This window comes from Panicum hallii, chromosome 3 (assembly GCF_002211085.1).
Source record: "Panicum hallii strain FIL2 chromosome 3, PHallii_v3.1, whole genome shotgun sequence".
NCBI lineage: Eukaryota > Viridiplantae > Streptophyta > Magnoliopsida > Poales > Poaceae > Panicum > Panicum hallii.
In genome coordinates this window covers 8,859,957-8,881,065 of record NC_038044.1, presented here as the reverse complement: position 1 = coordinate 8,881,065, position 21,109 = coordinate 8,859,957, and the positions used below count along the sequence as shown (strand labels likewise).

The 21,109-nt window shown below is 48.6% G+C and overlaps 3 protein-coding genes and 1 long non-coding RNA gene across 4 annotated transcripts; 3 read left to right on the top strand and 1 right to left on the bottom strand.

Moving 5' to 3' along the window:
* The first annotated feature begins 150 nt into the window (after positions 1–150).
* LOC112884763 (serine/threonine protein phosphatase 2A 57 kDa regulatory subunit B' kappa isoform-like) lies at positions 151–3,914 on the top strand. The gene is made up of 2 exons (XM_025950311.1): positions 151–1,591; positions 3,233–3,914. The coding sequence occupies exons 1-2, from the start codon at positions 509–511 to the stop codon at positions 3,599–3,601; spliced, it is 1,452 nt and encodes a 483-aa protein (XP_025806096.1). The 5' UTR covers positions 151–508; the 3' UTR covers positions 3,602–3,914.
* Positions 3,915–5,797: 1,883 nt separating this feature from the next.
* Positions 5,798–6,966, top strand: LOC112884765. The gene is made up of 2 exons (XR_003227172.1): positions 5,798–5,930; positions 6,564–6,966. It is a non-coding gene; the product is annotated as an uncharacterized LOC112884765 (long non-coding RNA).
* Positions 6,967–15,277: 8,311 nt separating this feature from the next.
* On the top strand, positions 15,278–17,037 carry LOC112885136 (gibberellin 3-beta-dioxygenase 2-1-like). Its single transcript, XM_025950805.1, has 3 exons — positions 15,278–15,750; positions 15,861–16,019; positions 16,135–17,037. The coding sequence occupies exons 1-3, from the start codon at positions 15,278–15,280 to the stop codon at positions 16,601–16,603; spliced, it is 1,101 nt and encodes a 366-aa protein (XP_025806590.1). The 3' UTR covers positions 16,604–17,037.
* Positions 17,038–17,052: 15 nt separating this feature from the next.
* On the bottom strand, positions 17,053–20,914 carry LOC112885135 (coleoptile phototropism protein 1-like). Its single transcript, XM_025950804.1, has 3 exons — positions 19,646–20,914; positions 17,419–17,787; positions 17,053–17,283 (listed from the first exon to the last, which is right to left on the bottom strand). Exons 1-3 carry the CDS (start codon positions 20,489–20,491, stop codon positions 17,053–17,055), a joined length of 1,446 nt encoding a protein of 481 aa, XP_025806589.1. The 5' UTR covers positions 20,492–20,914.
* Between the last annotated feature and the right edge of the window lie 195 nt (positions 20,915–21,109).

The following is a 21,109-nucleotide window of genomic DNA, read 5'->3' as shown; positions in this document are numbered from 1 at the left end:
CACTTTTGTGGCTCTTGAAATTCCCCCGTAAAATTCAAATGCAAAAGGATCGAAAGAAACTGTTTCTACCGTCCCGTATCGACACACTCCAACGGTCGGTAAATCGCGCTGCATCGAAACCGACGGCTGAGATTAGTAGAGCCACCCTCTTCGTCTTCCGTACGCCCGCCCGACACCCAGCTGTAAGCTCGAGCTCCCCACTGCGAATCCGCCCAAAGCTCTGCGCTTTCTGCCCCCTCCTCTACCCCCCGCGAGATCCCATCCATGGCAGCCTCCGCGGCTCGCCTCCGGGTCTGAGCCCGTCCAGCTACCACGGGATCCTCTTCTGACGCTTCCGCTCCACTGTCCGACGGCCGCACGGTTCTTTGCCGTCCAAGATTCGCCGCTCAGTTTCTGGGGGTCGGTATAGTGGGTGGTCGGTAGTTGTCCGTGGCCTTCCCATGGATTGTTGAAACGGGTCTTTGATGCCAGCGGTGGGCACCCGCACTCTGCTGCTGCCGCCGCCGCCATGTGGAAGCAGTTTCTTGGCAAGATCTCACAGAAGTCGCTCAAATCCGGCAGCGGCGGCCGAGGCTCGCCGCTGCAGAAGTCGCCGCCGTCGTGTGGAGCCAATGGGGCTAAAGCGGAGCTGAGAGCATCGCCTCCGCCGCAGGCGTCGGCCGTCGCCGCGGCGCCTGGGTCGGAGACCAGGGAGGACGTGTTCCTCCGCAAGCTCAACGTCTGCTGCGTGGTGTTCGACTTCGCCGCCGAGCGGGGGAGGGACTCACCGGATGTGGAGAGGAAGCGGCAGGTGCTCGTGTCCCTCGTCGACTGCGTCTCCGGGGCTGAGGAGCCCCTCACGGAGGCAATGATCTCGGCCTGCGTCCGCATGTTCGCCATCAACCTCTTCAGGGTCTTCCCGCCCAAGCTCCACTCCGGCGGCGCCACTGATGAGGACGAGCCATTCTTTGACCCCTCCTGGTACCACCTGCAGGTCGTGTACGAGCTGCTGCTCCGGTTTGTGATGTCACCGGTTGTCGATGTGAAGGTCGCTAGGAAGTACATGGACAACTCATTCATCTCTAGGCTTCTGGACCTGTTCGATTCTGATGACCCTAGGGAGAGGGAATGCTTGAAGGCAGTCTTGCACAGGATATACGGAAAATTCATGGGGAATAGGTCGTTTATCCGCAAGGCGGTGAGCAACATCTTCTACAGGTTTGTGTTTGAGGCGGATCATTACAATGGGATTGCTGAGCTGTTGGAGGTGTTTGGGAGCGTAATTAGTGGTTTCGCAAAGCCGCTGAAGGAGGAGCATAAGTTGTTTCTGTGGAAGGCGTTGATTCCACTTCACAAGCCAAAGACAGTTGGAGTGTATTTGCCACAGTTGACATACTGCATTACACAGTTTATTGAGAAGGAACCAAAGCTCACAGGGACTGTTATTAGAGGCCTCCTGAAGTACTGGCCGGTGACGAACAGTCAGAAGGAGATGATGTTCTTGGGAGAGTTGGAGGAGGTGCTGGAGTTGACAGAAATGGCTGATTTCCAGAAGTGTGTCGTTCCCTTGTTTCGCAGGATTGCGCAATGCCTGAATAGCTCTCATTTTCAGGTGAAATTTCTTCCTTGAATATTGATTTGAATTTGTCCTTTAAACACTGCTTACTGTTTGTATAAGTTTCTTTAATGCATCTTGTTGACAAGAATGGCCACAATTGATAGCCTTAGGCAGAAAATGCATAGATAAGGGTTCGTCACATGTACATCTGTTTCTCTGAAGACTACAAATACCTTAATAGTTAGAAGAAGCTAGTAGCTAAGGGGTTGTCACATATCCATCCAGTTTCTTGGGTGGAAATCTAGAATACATTCACAGTTAGATTTAAACAAATTTTGCCACCTGTTTTTTTCTGTCTCCATGTGTGAATTTGGACAATGGAAATTATCAACTACAAAACAGGCCACATTTTTTTGTGAACGTGCCTGAGCACGTGTTTCATTAAGAGGAAAGAAATACGACCATTACAAACCTTAATAGGCAGAGGCTATTTAGGCGGAAACCGAGCACCACCAAGCAAGTGGCAGGCGACCCATACGACAAACAACAACAGCAAGAAAAACGGAGGAGACATAGACGAGCACACAAACCTAGGTACGAGCACACAAACCTAGGACCTAGCACACAAACCTAGGTACGACCACAGCTGAACCTGCTAAAAGATACTACAACGCCAAGGGAGCAAAGGTCGACAACACGACAAAGGTGGCAAAGCATTCACCCGACCCACCATGGCGGCAAAGCATCTGCCTGGAGTGATCATCAACATGACGACGGCGGCAAAGCATCCGCCAAAGCAAAACGGCGGCAAAGTATCCGCCAATGAACAGAAGGGCAGCAAAGCATCTGCCAGCAACCCGGACGATGCAGACGCAAAACAGGCCACATGGCTGTGCTTGAATTTGCTCCTTAGAAATTAAACATTAATGAAGCATGACACTGTGGTAAGGAAAATTCATTGTCACTTTAATCCACAAGCCTTAATTATGTTTGTCCATTTTATCCTAAACTTGTTATTTATTTTCAATTTCTGTCATTTTGTGGAAGTAAGATACAGTATTAAAAAACAAAAAATGCTAGTGCCAAACTTGCAAGGTAAAAGGGTACATGATAGCAGTATGACCCCATACTGGGAATACAACAAATACTCCCCCAGTCAGATTACATGTCGTTTCAGACAGTGAATTTGAATTGGATGTAGTTTAATTTTACTGTCTGAAAAACGTCACCTAAAAGTGACTGGAGGTGGTATATATTTTGAATCTGCAGGATAGTTTGTTCCTGTTTGGGCTTCCTATTTGTTCACTAGAGTGATCAAGAGAACTTTATGAGAAGGAAAGATATTATGATCTAACATGTAAGATGAGCATTCTGGGGCCTTTTTCCTTTATAAATTTTGCAGCCTGGTAGTGCAGGTTAAGGTTGTTTGTAGGAAATGAATTTTTCTATTTTGTTCATGAACAAACCCATACTGTATGCTGCTACAAGACACTGGGTACACAAACAAATGCTAATAATCCCAAATCGAACTCCAAGTTCAATCTATGCACGATTTTGTTTATCTGCTAGCAATCCATTGGAGAAATGCTTTGCATGTGCATGTGCATGTGCATGGTGCTTTGTACAGCATGGCATCTTTAACAACTATGCAACAATTTGGCAAACTTAAGAATGTTCTTTCTTTGTTTATAACAGGTTGCTGAAAGGGCCTTATTCCTGTGGAATAATAAACATTTGTTTGACCTGATTTCCCAAAACCGACAAGTTATCCTGCCAATCATATATCCTGCTTTGGAAAGGAACGCTCGTTGGCACTGGAATCAGTCAGTTCTAAATGTAACAATGAATGTGAGGAAAATGTTCTTTGACATGGACGAGAGATTGCTTCTGACTTGTGAGACCAATTTCCAAGCGGAGGAAAAGAGGCGAGCTGCATCTGAGGAACGAAGAAGGCTTGTATGGGAGCGCCTCGAGAGGAATGCTGCATTTCAATCAGTAACCGGAGACATAGGCTTTGCAGTTCCTCCTACATCTGCTCCTCTGGTAGCTCCTGCTATGACATGATTAGTCATGGACTCAGATGTAATTCATAATTCATTCTGCTTGATCGATAGCTAGCTATGGGTATTTGGTGTTGCGCAAGGAATTTTGTTGCCTTTGTAAGCCCCTTGTGCCAAAGTCTGTAATTAATAGTTGCTGGTTTGACAACAAATGCTTGATCCTTTGGTGTACTCTCAAGTTATGGACATATCTGTCTGTCTCAAGATAATGTCCAGTTATACTTGACTGGTGGGGGTGTGAAAGTGGTTTATTTTCTTGGAAAATTTTTGAATGGATCTGAATAGCTTGTGTCATGTTAATGTGGCTGTCTTCTTTATCTTTTGTATTGTGATGGATCTAAGAAAATGTCAGAGTTGATGGAAGAGCATGCAATGAGGTAAGTTCATAGAACTTTTCATGACTTGGTAACTCAAATCACATCATTTATGTTTCTACTTAGCAAGGCATAATCCGAAATGCATCAGAAATCAGGATTTGGCTACAATAATTCGCAGATGTTTGTGGCATTTTAAATCCATTCAATTCATGGCATGTACCACCCTGTCTAACTGATACTTTAGCTCTGCTTTGCCCACGGCTGCTGATCTAGGCAATCACTATGTTATGTTTACATTCAAGTACATTAAACAAAGATAATGGGTGCCAACGTGGTAAATGGCAGACCTGTATTTTGCTGTACAAGATTTGGGGCCTACCAAACTAGGCTAACAAAATACTAATGCTCAAATTACGGCATTTCCACTCCCACTTGTTGTTTCATGAAAAAAAAAACTCTTGATGTAATTTCAGGTTGATATAGATTAGCTCATCCATAATATAAACTCTTTGGCTTAAGATTCATGAACTTCTCTAGAAGATGTGTACTGAAGCAAGTTCCACGTCGTGCCCCCTTTGTTATGAGCACGTGTTTTTTCCCCTCCTTTGCAATCGTGGATCAATGGATGTTGCGCTCATAATGATGGCAGTTGGACCAGATAACAAGGATGGTCCCTCATGTAACCATCTATCTGTGAATGCTAGAGGGGCCTAACTTCACAAAAAAAAGGATTCATAAAATCATTTTCCATCAAGCTATGAGCCTAGTAAAAATTTTCAGCCAGATGGATAATCCCGAGGAAAAAACTTTCCTCCTTGCATCACAGAGTTGCTTTGTCCATCAAATTCTGACGTGACCTGTCTGGCCATGGACTGATGTAACTATTTCTACAGGGTTTGGTTTGGAATTCTAGGCTTAATAGTTGCTACTTGAATTCAAGTATTTTCAAATTCCAATCCTAAACAAGCTATTTCCAAGCATTTAAAAGACTGAAATTCTGAATCCCTACATAAGTATACTGGTTGCAGTAGGTAAACTACCAGTGGCACTTTTGATATTCTACAAACAGTCACAATTCATATCATAATTTTTTTTGCTTATAAAAATGACAGAGGCAATTTGATGACTATAAGAGATTAGCACAATACTGCTTCCGTCGATAAATTTTCCGCACCACACAGGGCACTCGGAAGGTGCCTGGAACCGCCGACACCTTGCAAGTTGTCCAGCTGAATGCTATAAAGAAGGCTTCATATCCACACATATGACTAACACACCCTCTATACAGCTCCCTGCTTTGTTCAGAGCCCCTTTCCTTTACTCCTTGCATATTCTAGATACTTGAAAAGTGAGCTCCGTCAGGCAAACAAGATGTATAACCCTCCCAGTGCACAGGAAATGTCCTACTACGATCATGTTCAGAAGCGCCATGAGGAGAAGGGCTGCCTATATGCATGGTAAATGGAGACCTTTATGTTGTGTTCTCAATTACGCATACCCTCTCTCTCTATATATATTTTTTTCCATTGATATTTTTGTTAACATAATTTCCATGATGAAGCCCCTTGAACTCGTGAAGTTGTCTTGAATCGTTTTAAGAATAGGAAGAACCTTGTCATGAGATGTACAAGGTCACCAAAGTAATTTTTCAAAATTGTGGTTGTTTGCTCATGTTAGTTGATAAACAACATGGAAGAAAATAATTGAAAAGTAAGTGGATTAAACCAGTTGCAAGTAATTTCTCTGAACATTGTAGACAATATCTCTACGTCACAAGAGCAGGCTAGCCTGCACAAGAATACATTCTGGAAGTTCAAATTAGGAAGTTGTATGCAGTTTACACCTTATACTCTTCATAGCAAGCTAATATTTATATTTGCAGAACACCTGCTTAGGTATCTGCCTGAGAACTTTGTTAAGTTTTTCAAAAGAGAACCATGTATGGTTTGAGGATCCAGAACAAATGAGCAAAACATTAACTGGGAAGATATCGCTTGCACAAACCTGTCATGGAAGGTATATGCTGTTCCGCTAACTGAAAGCTTTTCAAAACTTCTTTCAGAGGGAGGAACTTAGCTCGATTCATCAAATTCTCTTTATGTGATTCTCGGAACAAAAATCTGTTAGCCTCCAATTATGTTATATGCTTCTTTCCGATCACGACATGCTAGCTTCCCTCTTCATCAAAGTCCTTTGGAGTTTGGACAGGTCGATTAATCCTTTTTTTGTGAGCATCTGGCCTAGCCTACCATGATCTCTGAACAGAAAGAGGGTCCATCAGCTGTCGTTATCAAGGTCCCTACTGGGTTATAACCTATAAATCCATGATAGAGAAATCCACCGCGCAATCTGTCCCAACACTGTAGGGCCTTTGGCTCAAGTGGTCAGATGGGAAATGGCAATGTGGTGGTTGCTGGTCATTTTCATGTTCTGTGCGTACACCTCGATGTGATGTTGTCCTCCATATCACTTTTCTTGTGGCCATTATCCTCTCAAATGAACCACGAAAAACGGATGTTAAGTGTTTCAGTAGAGCTAATGCTTTAAATCCTGATTCAGAGACTATGGATAAGTTCTTTGGTATACTTAATTTCAGTTAAATATTGATTTTCTACCACAATCATAATGGGAGCTTGTTCTTCTTTCCAGCCTGTTCACTTTGTGCTGCTGCTTCTGCTGCTACGAGACCTGCGAGTGCTGCCTCGAGACCATCTGCTGCTGCTGCTAGTCCAGCTCGAGGAGACCATCAAGGAGGTGCGGCCAAGCGGGACACTCAGAGCTGTCCCATACATGGGCCATGGACCATGGTTATCAATAAAATGCTGTGCTTATGCAAGTATGTTAAAGATGTATTAATGTCTGTATGATGTAATGTTCGTGTGTCGGGGTGTGTGCGTGTGTGTGTGTGCATATTTGCATTGAAAAATGTTTTGTAAAATGCTGTAAATCTGCTGTATCTTGCTCAGATGAATGCGTTATTGTGATCCTGCTGTATCAAACTGAAATTACCGCACTTCTAAGTCAGTAGGATACAAGATTACCTTTTTTTTAACCTTGGTGAGGATGCAGGCACGAAGGAAATGGAAAAGAAAAACATGGGCTTTTGGTTTGGTAGGATTGCAAGTTAGAAGAAGAGAGTTGGAATATAAAGAGAAAAGTATGGCTGTTCTGACTGGATGGGAGAAAACTGCACGAACTTGAAGTGGGAAGAATGGCAAAAGAATGCTTTTATGGCCATGTCTGGTACGGCTCTAGCTCCTAGAATATTTGGAGCTAAGGAATTCTCGGAGCTGGGAGCTTGAGCTGTGAGAAATTCTTGTGGAACAAATCGTTCATAAGAATCTTAGAGGTTTCACGAGTGAACTTGGGATAAGCATTAAAAAAGGGGCTTGGATGAGCATGCTAAAGAAACATTATAATAGCACATTTGATGAGAGATGTGAGAAGAAAACTTCTGTTTTGCTTTGGGAATATATGAAGCCGTAAACAAAGAAAAACAATACAGGCATCTGTTAAAAAGAAAAAGAAAAAAAAACAATGTAGGCCGAGCTGATACTCTTTCTTTGGGTTGATCCACCAGACATCACACTTATGGGCTTTTCAAGGAGAAGAGACAGGAGATAAAAACAACAAATTCATGCAACTGTTCTAAGCCCATAGAACATTCATTTCTCTTAATCTGTGGCCCAAATGTATTGCTATTAGAGGGAATTTTGATTTCCTAAACCAAAAAAAAGGCTTTTGCTTTGTCCTGTTTGGATCCAGGTTGCTAACTATTAGCTGCTTTTAATTTTACGGATAGAAAATCCGGCTTCAATATCCTCATTGAGGCGAAATCAAACCGCCAATTATTACACGTAGTTGGCAAAAGCTGCACGAACTCAGAATGAAACATTTACAAAACAGCCAACAATTCTTATCTGCTAATAAAGGAAGCCAGTAAGCTCTATTAGCTGGGCTAGCCGTGCCCCATTTGGATCCTCCGGCTAACATTTAGTTGGCGGAGCCACTTAATATTTTTTATTAGCTGGAGTTCATTAGACTATTAGAGCATATACAGTGCATAGACAGCTGTTGTCTGTAAGTGCTTAGAAAGACGTATATAGACAACCTAATAGACAGTTCATACAGTAGGCTGTCTATTTGCACTGTCCGTGTGATATTTAATATCTATGAGGCCTTTTAAAGTTACAAGAGATTCTATGTATATGTCATCTTTGTAACCACTGTGTTTCTTGATTAGAAACTAAAATAAACACATTATTTTTTATGGAAGCAAAGAAATATAATATTATCGGTACATATTATCGGTACATACGGACAGGCGTACCTCCTGCTAGGGTGTCTAGGCCCTTAGCATCTCACCATCCGTAATCTTTCCCTCGTCTTCTGGGTGACGTGGCGTATGGCCCGGGCTTGACAGCTGGGATCATGGTCTCCGGACCCTCCCCGTGCTCTTAGAGGTCCGGAGCCTCCACGTGCCCATGAAGGCAGGGAGCTCTCGGGTAGCCCCCGCGGATCCGGACTCCCCACGGAGGTCCGGGGCCACCACGTGTGATGGCCAGACCATCACGGGCCTGACCGCTCCAACTGGCCTCGGGGGCCTGGACCCCTCCCCCCAGGAAGGGGTCCGGTGCCGCCATGTGCTGCCCCTGCGGAGGGAGCGGGACTGGCCCTGCCACGTGCCTATGGTAGGAGGCCCTTCGCATGTCTCCAACCCACCTACCAGCATTTAATGCGGTAGCTGGGCCGGGTGCGCCCAAGTCAAAAAGTGTGGCCTGCCACTGACACACGGGGCAGGTAGGCTGACACCACGGTAAGCCCGCCTGTTTTGCAAGGCGGCGCGTCGTGTCACCGTTGACTGTGAGAAGGCGGCGTACAGTCCCGTCACAGCGCCGCGCACGGCGTGATGATGGCCCGTAACAGGAGTGCCGAGGCGTGCGCTGGTACAGTGCGCGCGGAGGCAACGGCGCAGCAGGTCAGCACTGCTCCCACGCCTGACAGAATCGCACCCAACAGTGGCAACACAGCTTCACTGTTGGGGAGTACTGACAGCAGTCACTGTGCCTGCAAGGCAGCACACAGCAATATCCTGGCTGTAGATACGCACGTCAACTTCCCGATTGAGAAGACTACGGAGAGGAGCTGGAGATGAAGATCTCCATATCTCTCATAGAACAGGCTCCTGTTGGCCGGGCCCACCTGTCGGGGCCCCGCACGGTGTAAGCACTTCCCTTGGACTATAAAAGGGAGAGTGCACTTGTTAGAAAGTAAGGTTCAGAGACACACGAACACAAGTTCACGCTAAGTTCCATTCAGTCTTACACAATCAATACAACTCCTAAGTGGACGTAGGGTGTTACGCTCCGGCGGCCCGAACCACTCTAAAATCCTCGTGTCTTTCCTGCATTCATCCACGCATCGATCGAGCGCACCTAAGTCTCCTCCAAACCCATCCTTAAGTAGGATTAGGCGGGTGCATTCCGCCACCCGGCTGGAGATTTTTCTCCGACAAATATATATATATATATATATAATATGTATTACCATTTGTAATTCAAAAGACATGACATAATTGATAAAATTAGTACATAGCATGATAGTTCTATGTAGAACTATTTTGATGGTTTCCAAATTTTTGCCATATATTTGCAACCAAATCTCTCTTCAATTGAGTGTGAGTCGAGGGAGCTTGAATAGCAGAATTTCTTTGTAGCACCTCAATGAAGCAAGGATCGGGATTGTCACTAGTCTGCACTTCCGGCGGTAGCACAATTGTTGCTCCTGGATTTTCATTTAAATCCAATGGAATTCTAACTTCTTCTTTTTCATCTTCTACAATCATGTTGTGAAGGATAACACAAGCTTGCATTATGTTCACAACATCCCCCCGCTTCTACAAACGAGCATCTCTGTGAATAATATCAAAACGGGACTGCAAAACGCCAAAGCACACTCAACATCCTTCCTTGCCATTTCTTGATATTTTGCATATAACTTGTCTTCTTCCATTTGAGGATGATGTATTGTCTTCATAAATACCGCTCACTCAGGATATATTCCGTCAGCAAGATAATATGGTGTGTTATATGGATTCCCATTGACAGAGTAATGTACTCGTGGAGCTTCCCCTTTTAGCTGGTTAATAAAAAGCGGTGACTTATTTAAAATATTGATGTCGTTTTGAGATCCGAATGTTCCAAAAATAGCATGCCATATACAACGATCGTGTGATGCCACCGCTTCAAGAATCATAGTAGGACAACCTTTGTCACCACGTGTGAAAAAGCCAGCCCAAGCTTTAGGGCAATTTTTCCAACGCCAGTGCATACAGTCAATACTTCCAATCATATCAGGAAAACCACAAGCCTCATTTTGTTGAAGTATTTTTTCTAATTCTTCAGGTTTAGGAGGTCGCAAGTATTCTTCGTTGATTTGAGCCTTCAACTTTTCTCCAACCTGCCTTCCAATTTCATCCAAGATTTCTTCCTCTGCAATAAAATCCTCCATACTGTAGATGTCTAGAGGATCAAAATCGGCATCACTCAAATCATTGTTTTCTTGATCTGAGTCTGGTTCGTGTGACATTGTGGCTGGCTGGATTGTGTGACGTTGCATCAGGTTGCATTAGGGCATTTTATACACACAGCGCACCAACGCGTTCACATGAAGCAGTTTTTTCCACACCAACACGTTCACACCAACACGTTTATAATAAAATGATAGCAGTTCACACCAACCATGCGAGCATATAAAAGGAACTAGATACCTTTAGGGAAAAGTTGCATTCTCATACATCTACGTGTAGCCACATGCTCTTCTTTCTCTTCTGCTGAGTACCCACTGGTGTCTCTTGATAGCACAGTGGTGTATGACTCCAACAACTTTGCTTCATTGTTCTCAACTGCTGCTCGATGATTTAGTTTTGATGCCTCAAGTTTCTCTGTTGAAAGCTTCTGTTGAACCTCTAAAACTTTTAGAGGACTTGCATTAGCTTCACTTTGGATTTGGCTATATTTTTCAAGATCAACATCAATTGCTCTTTCCTTTGACTGTCCATCCTTTTTAGCTTCCAATGCCATCTTTTTTGCTTTCTTCTGACCCATAGTTCGTGGCAGTTCATGAGGATCTTCATCAACAGGTTGAGTGTCGTTTCCCTCATCTACACAGTGAAAGGACCAACACTAGGCCTAGAGGGGGGGTGAATAGGCCTTGTTCAAATTTTTCCTGAAAATCTTGGCAGAAAAACGTCAGCGGCCGGATGATCCGGCTCAAGATCGGATCTTCCAGGTTCCGGATGATCCGGCCTAGTGTCGGATCTTCCGGGCGGCGAATGATCCGGCCTAAGGTCGGATCTTCCAGCCGGGAGAAAATAACCAACAACTAAATTCAAAATATACTTAACTTTTGACGATTCTCTTTGAATACAAAGTTGGTAAAAGGTATTGCAAAGCGTATGCAGGAATCCAATATACGAGATCTACCCCTATCTAGTAGATCGGGTCGAAACAAGCTCAAAAACGATATGAACAACAATAAGTAAATGGAGATACAAGATTTAATCCAAAGTTCACTCCACAAAGGAGCTACGTCTCCGTTGAGATGCTCACAAAGACCCGGGCTGTCACTAGCCCAAGTCTCTCACAATCAACCACAAAGGAGGATTGATATTTATTATTGATCTCACAAAGAGAGGGGTAATACAAATTTCCAGGAGCTCAAAACACAAAGGAATGGGAGCTTACCGGCACCTCTAACCGTCTAGGAGCTGGGCTCCAAGAGTAACAAACGCAAATCGATGAATTAAAGGATGCTTCAAGTGCTTCTTGAGATGAACAAGTGAAAGCCCACGAAGTGCTCTCTTCCCACACCCTAAATTTCAGTCCCTCTCAACCCCTAGGTGAATCCTTAAAAGAATCAAACTCTTGGATGGAGGGGAGGGTTGAAATGAATGCTGTGGAGGTATGTTAGGTCGTGAGAAGCAGCAGCAATGAATGAGGGAGGTGAAAGGGTATAAATACCCCACCCACCTCAAGTGACCGTTATGTGTATTTCTGAGGGGTACCGGATCATCCGGTGTTAGTCCGGATCATCCGAGCAAGCAACAGAATAGGTCAAAATACACTACGCAACTCCCATGGCCGGATCATCCGGCCTAGGGTCGGATCAGCCGACCCAGCACAGAGGGGAACAGCCAGGCAGACCGGATCATCCGGCCTGGGGCAGAGGAAAATTTGCTGGCAGGCCAGATCATCAGGCCTAGGGCCGGATCATCCGATCCAGATGAATTTAGAAGATAGATTTTCTCAAGAAAGAATTTCATCTCAAACTGAAGCACTTTGACAACCTGGATCAATCGACAGCATCCCCCTTTATAGTACGGTGGTCCTATACTCAAATTCAAAATGAAAATCTGAATTAAATCACCAGTGATCTCCATCACCATACATATTTGAATTGGGGATATTCTTTTCATCTTGTTCTCAATTCTTTCATTTTATTCCTGCACACAACTTCATCAAAGCATTCAAATTATGATTGTCAAGAATCACCAAAATTAATTAGAGGCCTAGATGCACTTTCACACAGCCCTTGCTTTCGCGTGTTCTCTTCAGGCCACTGTTGTATGTAATCCACTTTGCCACACCTCTAACTGTATACCATACATCCATTAGCATGAAAGGACCCAACTTGAGATGCTTGTTGTCCTCTAGGTAGAACTTATGTGCCTTATCAATCCACATTTGATCTAAATAGCCACTTGTATATATTCTGCGAGCCTTCAATCAAGCAGCGTGAAATAAGTCATTCCATTTGTTAATCTTATGCCAATGATCTTTAGCTTGCTTCTGAGTTCTCATTCTATTTTTTGGTGTTGTCATGTTGTACTTCTTAACAACATCACCCCAATACTGTTCGTTTCTCTTATCAGCTCCATGAATTGAATCCATCGAATTCTCTAACCAAGCACTCATCTACAAAAAAAATATCTATGTTAAAGCTAAATGGCAGCAACTCATAACAACAAAAATAGAATAAACTACAACTAACCAGTCGAACATCTTCTTCTTGCGTCCAAAGAATCCTTTTCTCAGTTCGGACAACTCCGTCCTCGCTGTCCACATCAATTTGAATGTGGTTTGCCTCTGCAGTGGAATCATCTATACTCATAACAACAAAATGGAAATTATGTGATGATTGATCATTCAGTAGGTTCATAAATCCACCAAGGGGTGTGGATTGTTATCCCTAAAAACAGAATGATGTAATAGCAGTTAACATGTTGAATCAACATATCGATGAATGGAGCATCCAAACATATATCACACAAGGTAAACAGATCGATGAATGGAGTAATTACCAATTTGTAGGATCCGATTGGGGAGTAACCGGAGGAGATGAACCAGGGCTACCATCGAAGGATGAACCAGGGCTACCGTGGAAGGTGTCTGTGCGCAGCAGCCCTGCACCAGCCGTGGTGCCTGTGCGCGGCCGGCCGAAAGTGGCCGTCGAGCCTCGGCGCACCTAGAAAGTCCTCGGCACCGCCGCGGGCCCTGGGCACGGCAGCCCCGTCCTTGCTGGCGCCGCAGAGCCTGGGCGCGGGAGCCCCGTCCTTGCCGGCGCCGCGGATCCTAGGCCCGGCAGCCCTGTCCGCGCAGCCGCCGCGGAGCCTGGGCGTGGTAGCCCGGTTCCCGCTGCCGCCGCGAAGCCTGGCCGCAGCGGCCCCTCCCCCGCCGCCGCCGTGAAGCTAGTGCTCGGATCTCGGCTCTCCGTGGCCGAGGACTCCGCGCGGAGCTCCCTGCTTGCTGCCGCCGCAAGGAGCCGTCGCGCCTGCGCTTCATCGAAGAAGAAGGTGGCTGCCGGTGAACCTCCATCGACCTCCGCCGCTTCGGACTCCATCTGGATTAGGGAAAAATGGAATCACGATGGGAAACAAAGAGGCGCGAAACTATATGGGGAGCTCTCTCTCCTCCGTAATGACTGTCCACGTAGGATTATTTTTATTAATGATGGCTCTTAGAGACGGCAAATTTAATAGCGCTGTACATGCCCTTAGTTGGCCGATTAGCTAGTGTTTTGTGAGTAGTTCCAATGCACTGACTAGAGTAGTTTTCATAGCATTTAATATGCTGCTATATAGGATATTTTGTTGATTTGGCAATACAATTAAAGAGGAGAGAGAGAAAAAAGATCAAGAAACTGAATCTCCTCATGCAAGTAATGGTTTCTTGCATAAAAATCAAAGTCCAAGAAACTACTTCATAAAATCTATTGGATGGATATGACAAATACCAAGATAGAATTAAAGAGTGGGAAGGAAGGAGGAGAAAGGCCATTGGAGAAATTTATTTTATTACCATAACTACAAATTATACATTAGGGGCTATAGTTTCTTAGATGGTATTTATATGACATGGCATTCTATAGACACCGTAGTTTCTTGGCTGGGACTTCGCAGATCCACTAGTGCTAGTTGCAGCAAATGACAACGGGCCTTAACATCTCTTGGCCAAAACATTTCTTTTTCTTAATTGGCATCGATCACTTTTTCAATGGCTCTGATGCATTTTGCGATTCGTGTTTTGTTTGAGATTGTCGTTATTTTCTATTGTTTTATTGGGCCGAAAGCGTATCGCGGGCAGCACAAACATTGAGCCCATGTGGTTCCATTTTCGCCCCTTCTCGTCTTTTCCCCTCTTTTCTGTTCCGCACGTCTTTTTCTCTCCTTTTGCTAAGCAGTCTTTCCTCTGATCCAATTCTACTGCACGCATGTTGTCCACGTCACTTAAAACGATCATATCTGAACTGCACCATGGTAAAGCTGCACGATTTTGAGAGAAGCGGTGGGTAAGATTCCTGGTTTTGCACATTGGACGGCCGACGGTAAAAATGATCTTGCCAAAAGAAAAGGTTAAATCTTGTGAGTCGGGACTCGGGATTACTTGATAATCTTACTAGGATGTCTGCTAAGATTGGGATGACGTGGATTGCTACACATTGAGGAGAAAGTAGAAACCGATACGGTGGTTCAACACTCCACGCCATGCTCGTCACCTCTTTTCACGCACTCAACTCGATCACTCTCCCTGGTTTTCATCACCCTCTGCATCAAAAGCTGACACTGCGCCTCATCTCACAAAGTTGGAAACTGAAACCTGCCAGCGCCCAAACAAGTGTCACCAGTTCTTATCTCTTGCATGCCACGCGTGCTGCGCGCTTGCGTTACAGGCTTGCAGAAAGGGTTCTTACGTGCCATGAGTCGTCTCTGGCACATAGCTAGAGACAGTTGGTGCTAGAGCCTTTTAATTCGTGCCGATCGGGTTCTTACGTGCATTGCAACAGACCGCGCGCCGCCGACCATGATGCCGTCGCCGCCGACCCCGCCGGCCGCCGCCGCTCCCTACGTCGAGCTCCGTTCCGCGGAGCGCGTGCCGGACACGCACGCTTGGCCGGCCGGGCCGGACGACCACCACCCGTCGGTGGAGGCCGTCGGGCGCGACGCGGTGCCGGTGGTGGACGTGGGGGACCCGGGCGCGGCGCGGGCGGTGGCGCGCGCCGCCGAGGAGTGGGGCGCGTTCCTGCTCGTCGGGCACGGCGTGCCGGCGCGCGTGACGGCGGGAGTGGAGGAGCAGGTCGCGCGCCTGTTCGCGCTCCCGGCGCCGGAGAAGGCGCGCGCGGGCCGCCGCCCCGGGGAGGCCAGCGGCTACGGCTACCCGCCGGCGCTCCACCTCCCCAAGCGCATGTGGTCCGAGGGGTACACGTTCCCGGCGGCCGCCGTCCGCGCCGAGTTCCGCCGCGTCTGGCCCGAGGGCGGCGACGAGTACCTCCGCTTCTGGTACGCGCGCGCCACACGTGTCGCGTCACGTGCTCGCAAAGCCTTAGTTTACGTCACGTTCTACATTACACGGGCTCACGTGTGGGCCCGCGTTGACTGCATGCGACCAGCGACGTGATGGAGGAGCACCACTGGGAGATGAGGGCTCTCGGTGGCAGGCTGCTCGACGTCTTCTTCGGGGCGCTCGGGCTCACCGCCGACCAGATCGCCGCCGGCGAGACGGAGCGGAAGATCCGCGAGACCCTGATGGCGACGATGCACCTGAACCTGTACATCAAAATCTCTGGCCAATCATTTCCTTCTTTCTAGTCGCCGCGCCAGCGCCACGCAGCTCTGTGCATGCCATTTTTTATGCCGGTGTGTTGACGTCGTCTGTGCACGCAGGTACCCTAGGTGCCCGGAGCCGGAGCGCGCGATGGGGCTGGCGGCGCACACGGACTCTGGCTTCTTCACGTTCATCACGCAGAGCCCCGTGCCGGGGCTGCAGCTGCTCCGCCGCGGGCCGGACCGGTGGGTGACGGTGCCGGCGCCGCCGGGCGCGCTCGTGGTCGTGCTCGGCGACCTCTTCCAGCTGCTCACCAACGGCCGCTTCCGCAGCGCGCTCCACCGCGCCGTCGTGAACCGGGAGCGCGACCGCATCTCCGTGCCCTACTTCCTCGGCCCGCCGGCCGACTTGGCGGTGGCGCCGCTCGCGTCCGCCGTGCCGCCGGGGAGGAAGGCCGCGTTCCGGGCCGTGACGTGGCCGGAGTACATGGGGGTCAGGGAGAAGGCGCTCCGCACGGACGCGTCGGCGCTGGCGATGCTGCAGGTGGAGGACGAAGGAGAGGATGGTGGAGTGCCACCCAAGAGCTAGCTTGATCGAATAGAGGATGTGAGAATAATGTATAGCAGCTTAATAAATAATGTCAAAGTTGGAGCTTCAAAGGTTATCCTTCACAATCATACATTCATATCAGGAGTCGATAAGAGAGGGGAAAAAAAGACAAGCAAAGAGAACAGTGCACCAGTGAGATTAGATGCTGTCATGCATCTTTGCCAATGCACAGAAAAGATGCTTCACTTCAAACACAAAGAAACAAGCAGTAACCAATCACTCAACCAGTAGCGAACTTGTGCGGGACAGGCGCCATGCGCATGTTCGTGGTGAGGCCTCCATTTATTTCCTTCCGCGATTTGAAGGAACACATGCATGACTACGTCTACATGAGCAAATGAAAACAAATATGAAAATTATAGCACAATCTCACTTGATTTTGATCAGAGACTGGTACGTCGATGCTGGCTACCCGCGCCGCCGAGCCTTCAGGAGTGTGACCTGCGCCACCTCGCCACCGTCGGCGTGCCCGTGGCCGGCGTCGGCGCGTGCCGGCCCTGCTGCTTCCCTCGGCTCAGCGGCGTCCTGTCCGCGCCGCTCTCGGAGTCGTCCGAGCCGCCGCGGAACAGGAGCGCAGCGCCCCAGCCGAACAGCCCCCGCCGCCGCCGGCCCTCCGAGCTCAGCCGGTCCACCTGCGCCTGCAGCGCGTGGCACTGCACCTGCATCCATGGAGCCACGCGCGGGGAGCACCACCCAACACACGCGCACACGTATCCGTCAGCACCCCACGCGTCACGCTGAAACTGATGATGACAACCACGAGCTACGTTCATGGCGGCGTTGCACGGACGGACCTGGAGGCGGGCGACGTCCTCGCGGAGGCGGCGCAGCTCGTGGTGCTGCGCGGCGACGACCTCCCGCTTCGACGGGCACCGAGCGCCGGTCGCCCCGACGGCGGCGGAGGGGAGGTCGAGGGCGGGGGCGGGGCTCCTGATGTGTTGCAGGTCGCGGAAGGAGCCGCCGGTCCACTCGGCGAGGCGGTGGTGGCTGAGCTTGGCCCCACCGCCGCCGCCGTGCTCCGACAGGAAGAGCACCTGCACCACGCAGCGCACCGGCAGGCGGTCGTTCTGCACGGCGTGCGCGGCCGCCTCCGCCGACAGCTTGCGCGCGTCGATCAGCCGGCACAGCGACCGCCGCTCCTCCTTGCTCGCGCGCGGGTGTGCCTGCACGACGCCACGCCATCAGTTTTGTGCTGCAAAGCTCATGTCTGAAATTCTGAATCCAAAGGAACCATCCAATGAAAATGGCCATCCCATTTCTCCTCCTTTCGAACTGCAAGTGATCCGATTCCTCGTTCTTGTGAACTTCAAATTGAACGATCACTTGCATTTGTTCAAATCAACGCAAATATTAGGAACGAAAAGGATCCCACGTTCCAAGAGGAGAACAGAGAACAATCACATTTCAGAACAATCACTTGATGTGTACGACCAGCACATATATGGAGAAGAGAATCCATGTCCATGTGCTACGACAGACGATGAATCTCTTGTTCTCTAGCGCTTGTAGATTGAGGTAGTAGCTCACGTGATCTCGATCAGGATCTCATCGTAGCTTCACCATACATTGAGACTTGAGTGATTGAGAGAAGCCAAAAAAGAAAGATCCCTTTTTACCCTCTGACGTGACCAGACCGTATAGTACTCGTGTCTGGAATGATACAAAGTAGTGGGTGAAGCACACTCTAGATGCATGTTGCAGTAATTTCCTCGCCCAAAGGACAAATAATGCTGATTGCGGAGCAGTATATCAAAGAAAAGAGGAAGAGTGGAAATTCACCATTTTGGACTGTTTGAACAGTTCATCAGGAAGACAGAAGTTCTGCGTGAACTATTTGATATGACTAACTCATTTATGCATATGTGTAAGTAAAGCCTTAATCTGAATGGTATGTCGACATGGTTTCACTATCTTTTGTCTCCGAACTTTTTATCCAAGTTCGAATTGTACATTTTGATGCCAATTTCCTTCAGAAGTTTATGCCAGCCTTAAAACAAAAATAGAGCCATCCTGACCAGTAATCAACTACTGCATCCGTTGATGGTCCAAGTGGAACTACTGCGGTCAAGCACAGAGAAACATGTCTCTGATCCATGGCTTTTTACCACGAGCCTACGCAGCAGCATGCGTCCAAGCGTCCCCACGTACCATACATCGCCTCTGCATGGGTGTTCGTGCGCCGATCACGTCCTAGACATACACACCTTTTTGGCCTGTCACGTCAGAGAGCCAAACGGTTCCCGAAAGAAAGAAAGGAAGGAAAAGAAAAGACGCAGAGCCAACGGGGGAGGAGGGAGCCACGAACTGTCATGAGATTTATATTTCTTTTGACACGGCGTGTCATAAGATTTGCCACGCTTAATGATTTGTTTGGTCATGAGCAATGAACATCATGATCACCCTACTAGTTACTTCGGCCTTGAAATCAACCAACTTCTAAAGCTAAACTTGGTTTATAAAACTCAACTTTGGTAGCATACCATTTTAGTAGCCCGATTTAAGAAATAAAGTAGTACTATTGATATCTAAGTTTGAAAGGTTGAATGGAATTACACCATCCCGTTAGAGGAAGCTTCAATGGTTTTAGTGGGGTGTAAAATGGTGATCTTTGTTTTAGTTTTCAGGTGAACTTTTGAACGTTTTGACAACCATAACTAATAGAGGACATACAAATAAAATAGAAGAAAATGTACATTACTATAGCTAGGATCATTCCAAAGCACACATTAAGTTGGGAGAATTCGCCAAAACCACATGAACAAATTATAATTTTAAACACGTTTAGATGTGAAACACGCCATGATCAATCCTGAAAGATCACTGTAAAAAAAGGCCGGAGCCCCCTTTTCTAACCAGGACACGATGACATAAATAAACATACGATAAACGTACGGACCATAAGTTAATTAACCAAGCAAACCATGAACATGCATGATTAGCCAGAGAGAGAGATAAGTATGATTGCTCCCATGTCCTGCAGATGATGGATAATTAAGCAGCAGGCCTGCGCAGCGCACTCACCTTGAGGTAGGTGTCGACGGCGCGGTACAGCCCGTCGTCGGCCGCGCGGGCGTGCGCCGGCACCGCGCGCGCAAGCTCCTCGAACTCGGCCGGCCGCAGCCCGGCCTCCAGAGCCGCCTCCGCCAGGTACGCGTCCACCAGCCTCGCCACCCTGGCCGCCGCCGCGCCGCCCCCTCCGGCCTTGGCGCCCTCCCGGAGAAAGCCCCGCACCAGGCGGAGCACGAGCGGCACGTCCAGCAGCGTCGGCGACGGCGCGCACGGGGACGTGGCCCCGCGGGACAGCCCGCCGAACGCCGGGATCATCAGGGCGCCCAGGGTGGCCTGGTCCAGCCGCCGCGCCGCGCGGGCCTCCAGGTCCCCGAGCAGCGCGGCGTCCGCGCCCACCGTGCTCCCCGCGCGGAGCAGCCGGAGCAGGAAGTCGCACGTGATGCCGTCGCCGCCTCCGCCTCCGGCGTCGTCGGGCGGGAGCGCGGCCACGAGGGACTCGAGGAGGAGGCGCTTCTTGAGCCACGAGGCGGTCGGGCTCTCGGGGGGCAGCAGGAAGCGGCCGGACGGGGAGGACGCCGCGTCCGGGAGCCACCTCGCCGCGTAGTGCGACAGGACGGAGGCGAGGCTGCCCGTGCCCGCCGCGGCGGATGCGGGCGGCTTGGACCGGATGGCGGCGATGGTGCGCGCGAAGGCGTCGACGTCGTTGACCACGCACGAGTCGTCGGCGCTGGCGCGCGAGGGGGTGGCGGCGGAGTAGGAGTACCGTGACGGCTCAGGGGAGGAACCGTGGGCGGTGGGCTCGACGGCGCGGGTGCCCGCAGCTCGCGGGGACAGGGACGGGGACGGGGGCCGCATCATGGTTGGCTTCGTTGGGCCGGCGAGCTAGCTAAGGCTGCGGCGAGCAAAGCTCTGTGGTGGAACAGACGCTAGCATGATGGGTGGCAATGCGCCATTATGCTTCGTGTAGTGGCAGCATCGCGAGCTTAGAACTCGACGGTTAGTGACATGGAGCTAAGCAGCAGCAGAGTTAGTGTGCGAGAGGCCGGGGCCTGAGGGACTGACGGCCATGGCTGTGGTGTGACGCCCACATTCATGTGCAAGCGGTATCTGGCGTCTGTTTGGCACATTGGTGCCATAGTTGGAGTGGTGTGATGCTCCATGGCCCACGTGTCATGTGGGCCTGAAGTAGAATGGCCTTACGAACAGTGGCAAACCGAGCCCAAAAGAACATGCATAGGCTGTAGGCCTGGACAAATCGAGCGATGATGGATTGACCATTGCCGTAAAAAAAATAAAAATGGACTGAGCATGCACAAACACATCCAATATGTTTTGGCGTATAAGTTTTCTATTCCATTCGAAATTATTGTTCACGTCAGTCTTGTTCTAAGTCAAAGTTATTTTATTTTAATCAAATTTATAAAACAATTATAATTCAAATTGGTTTAATTGAATCCACGATGAAATATGTTTTTA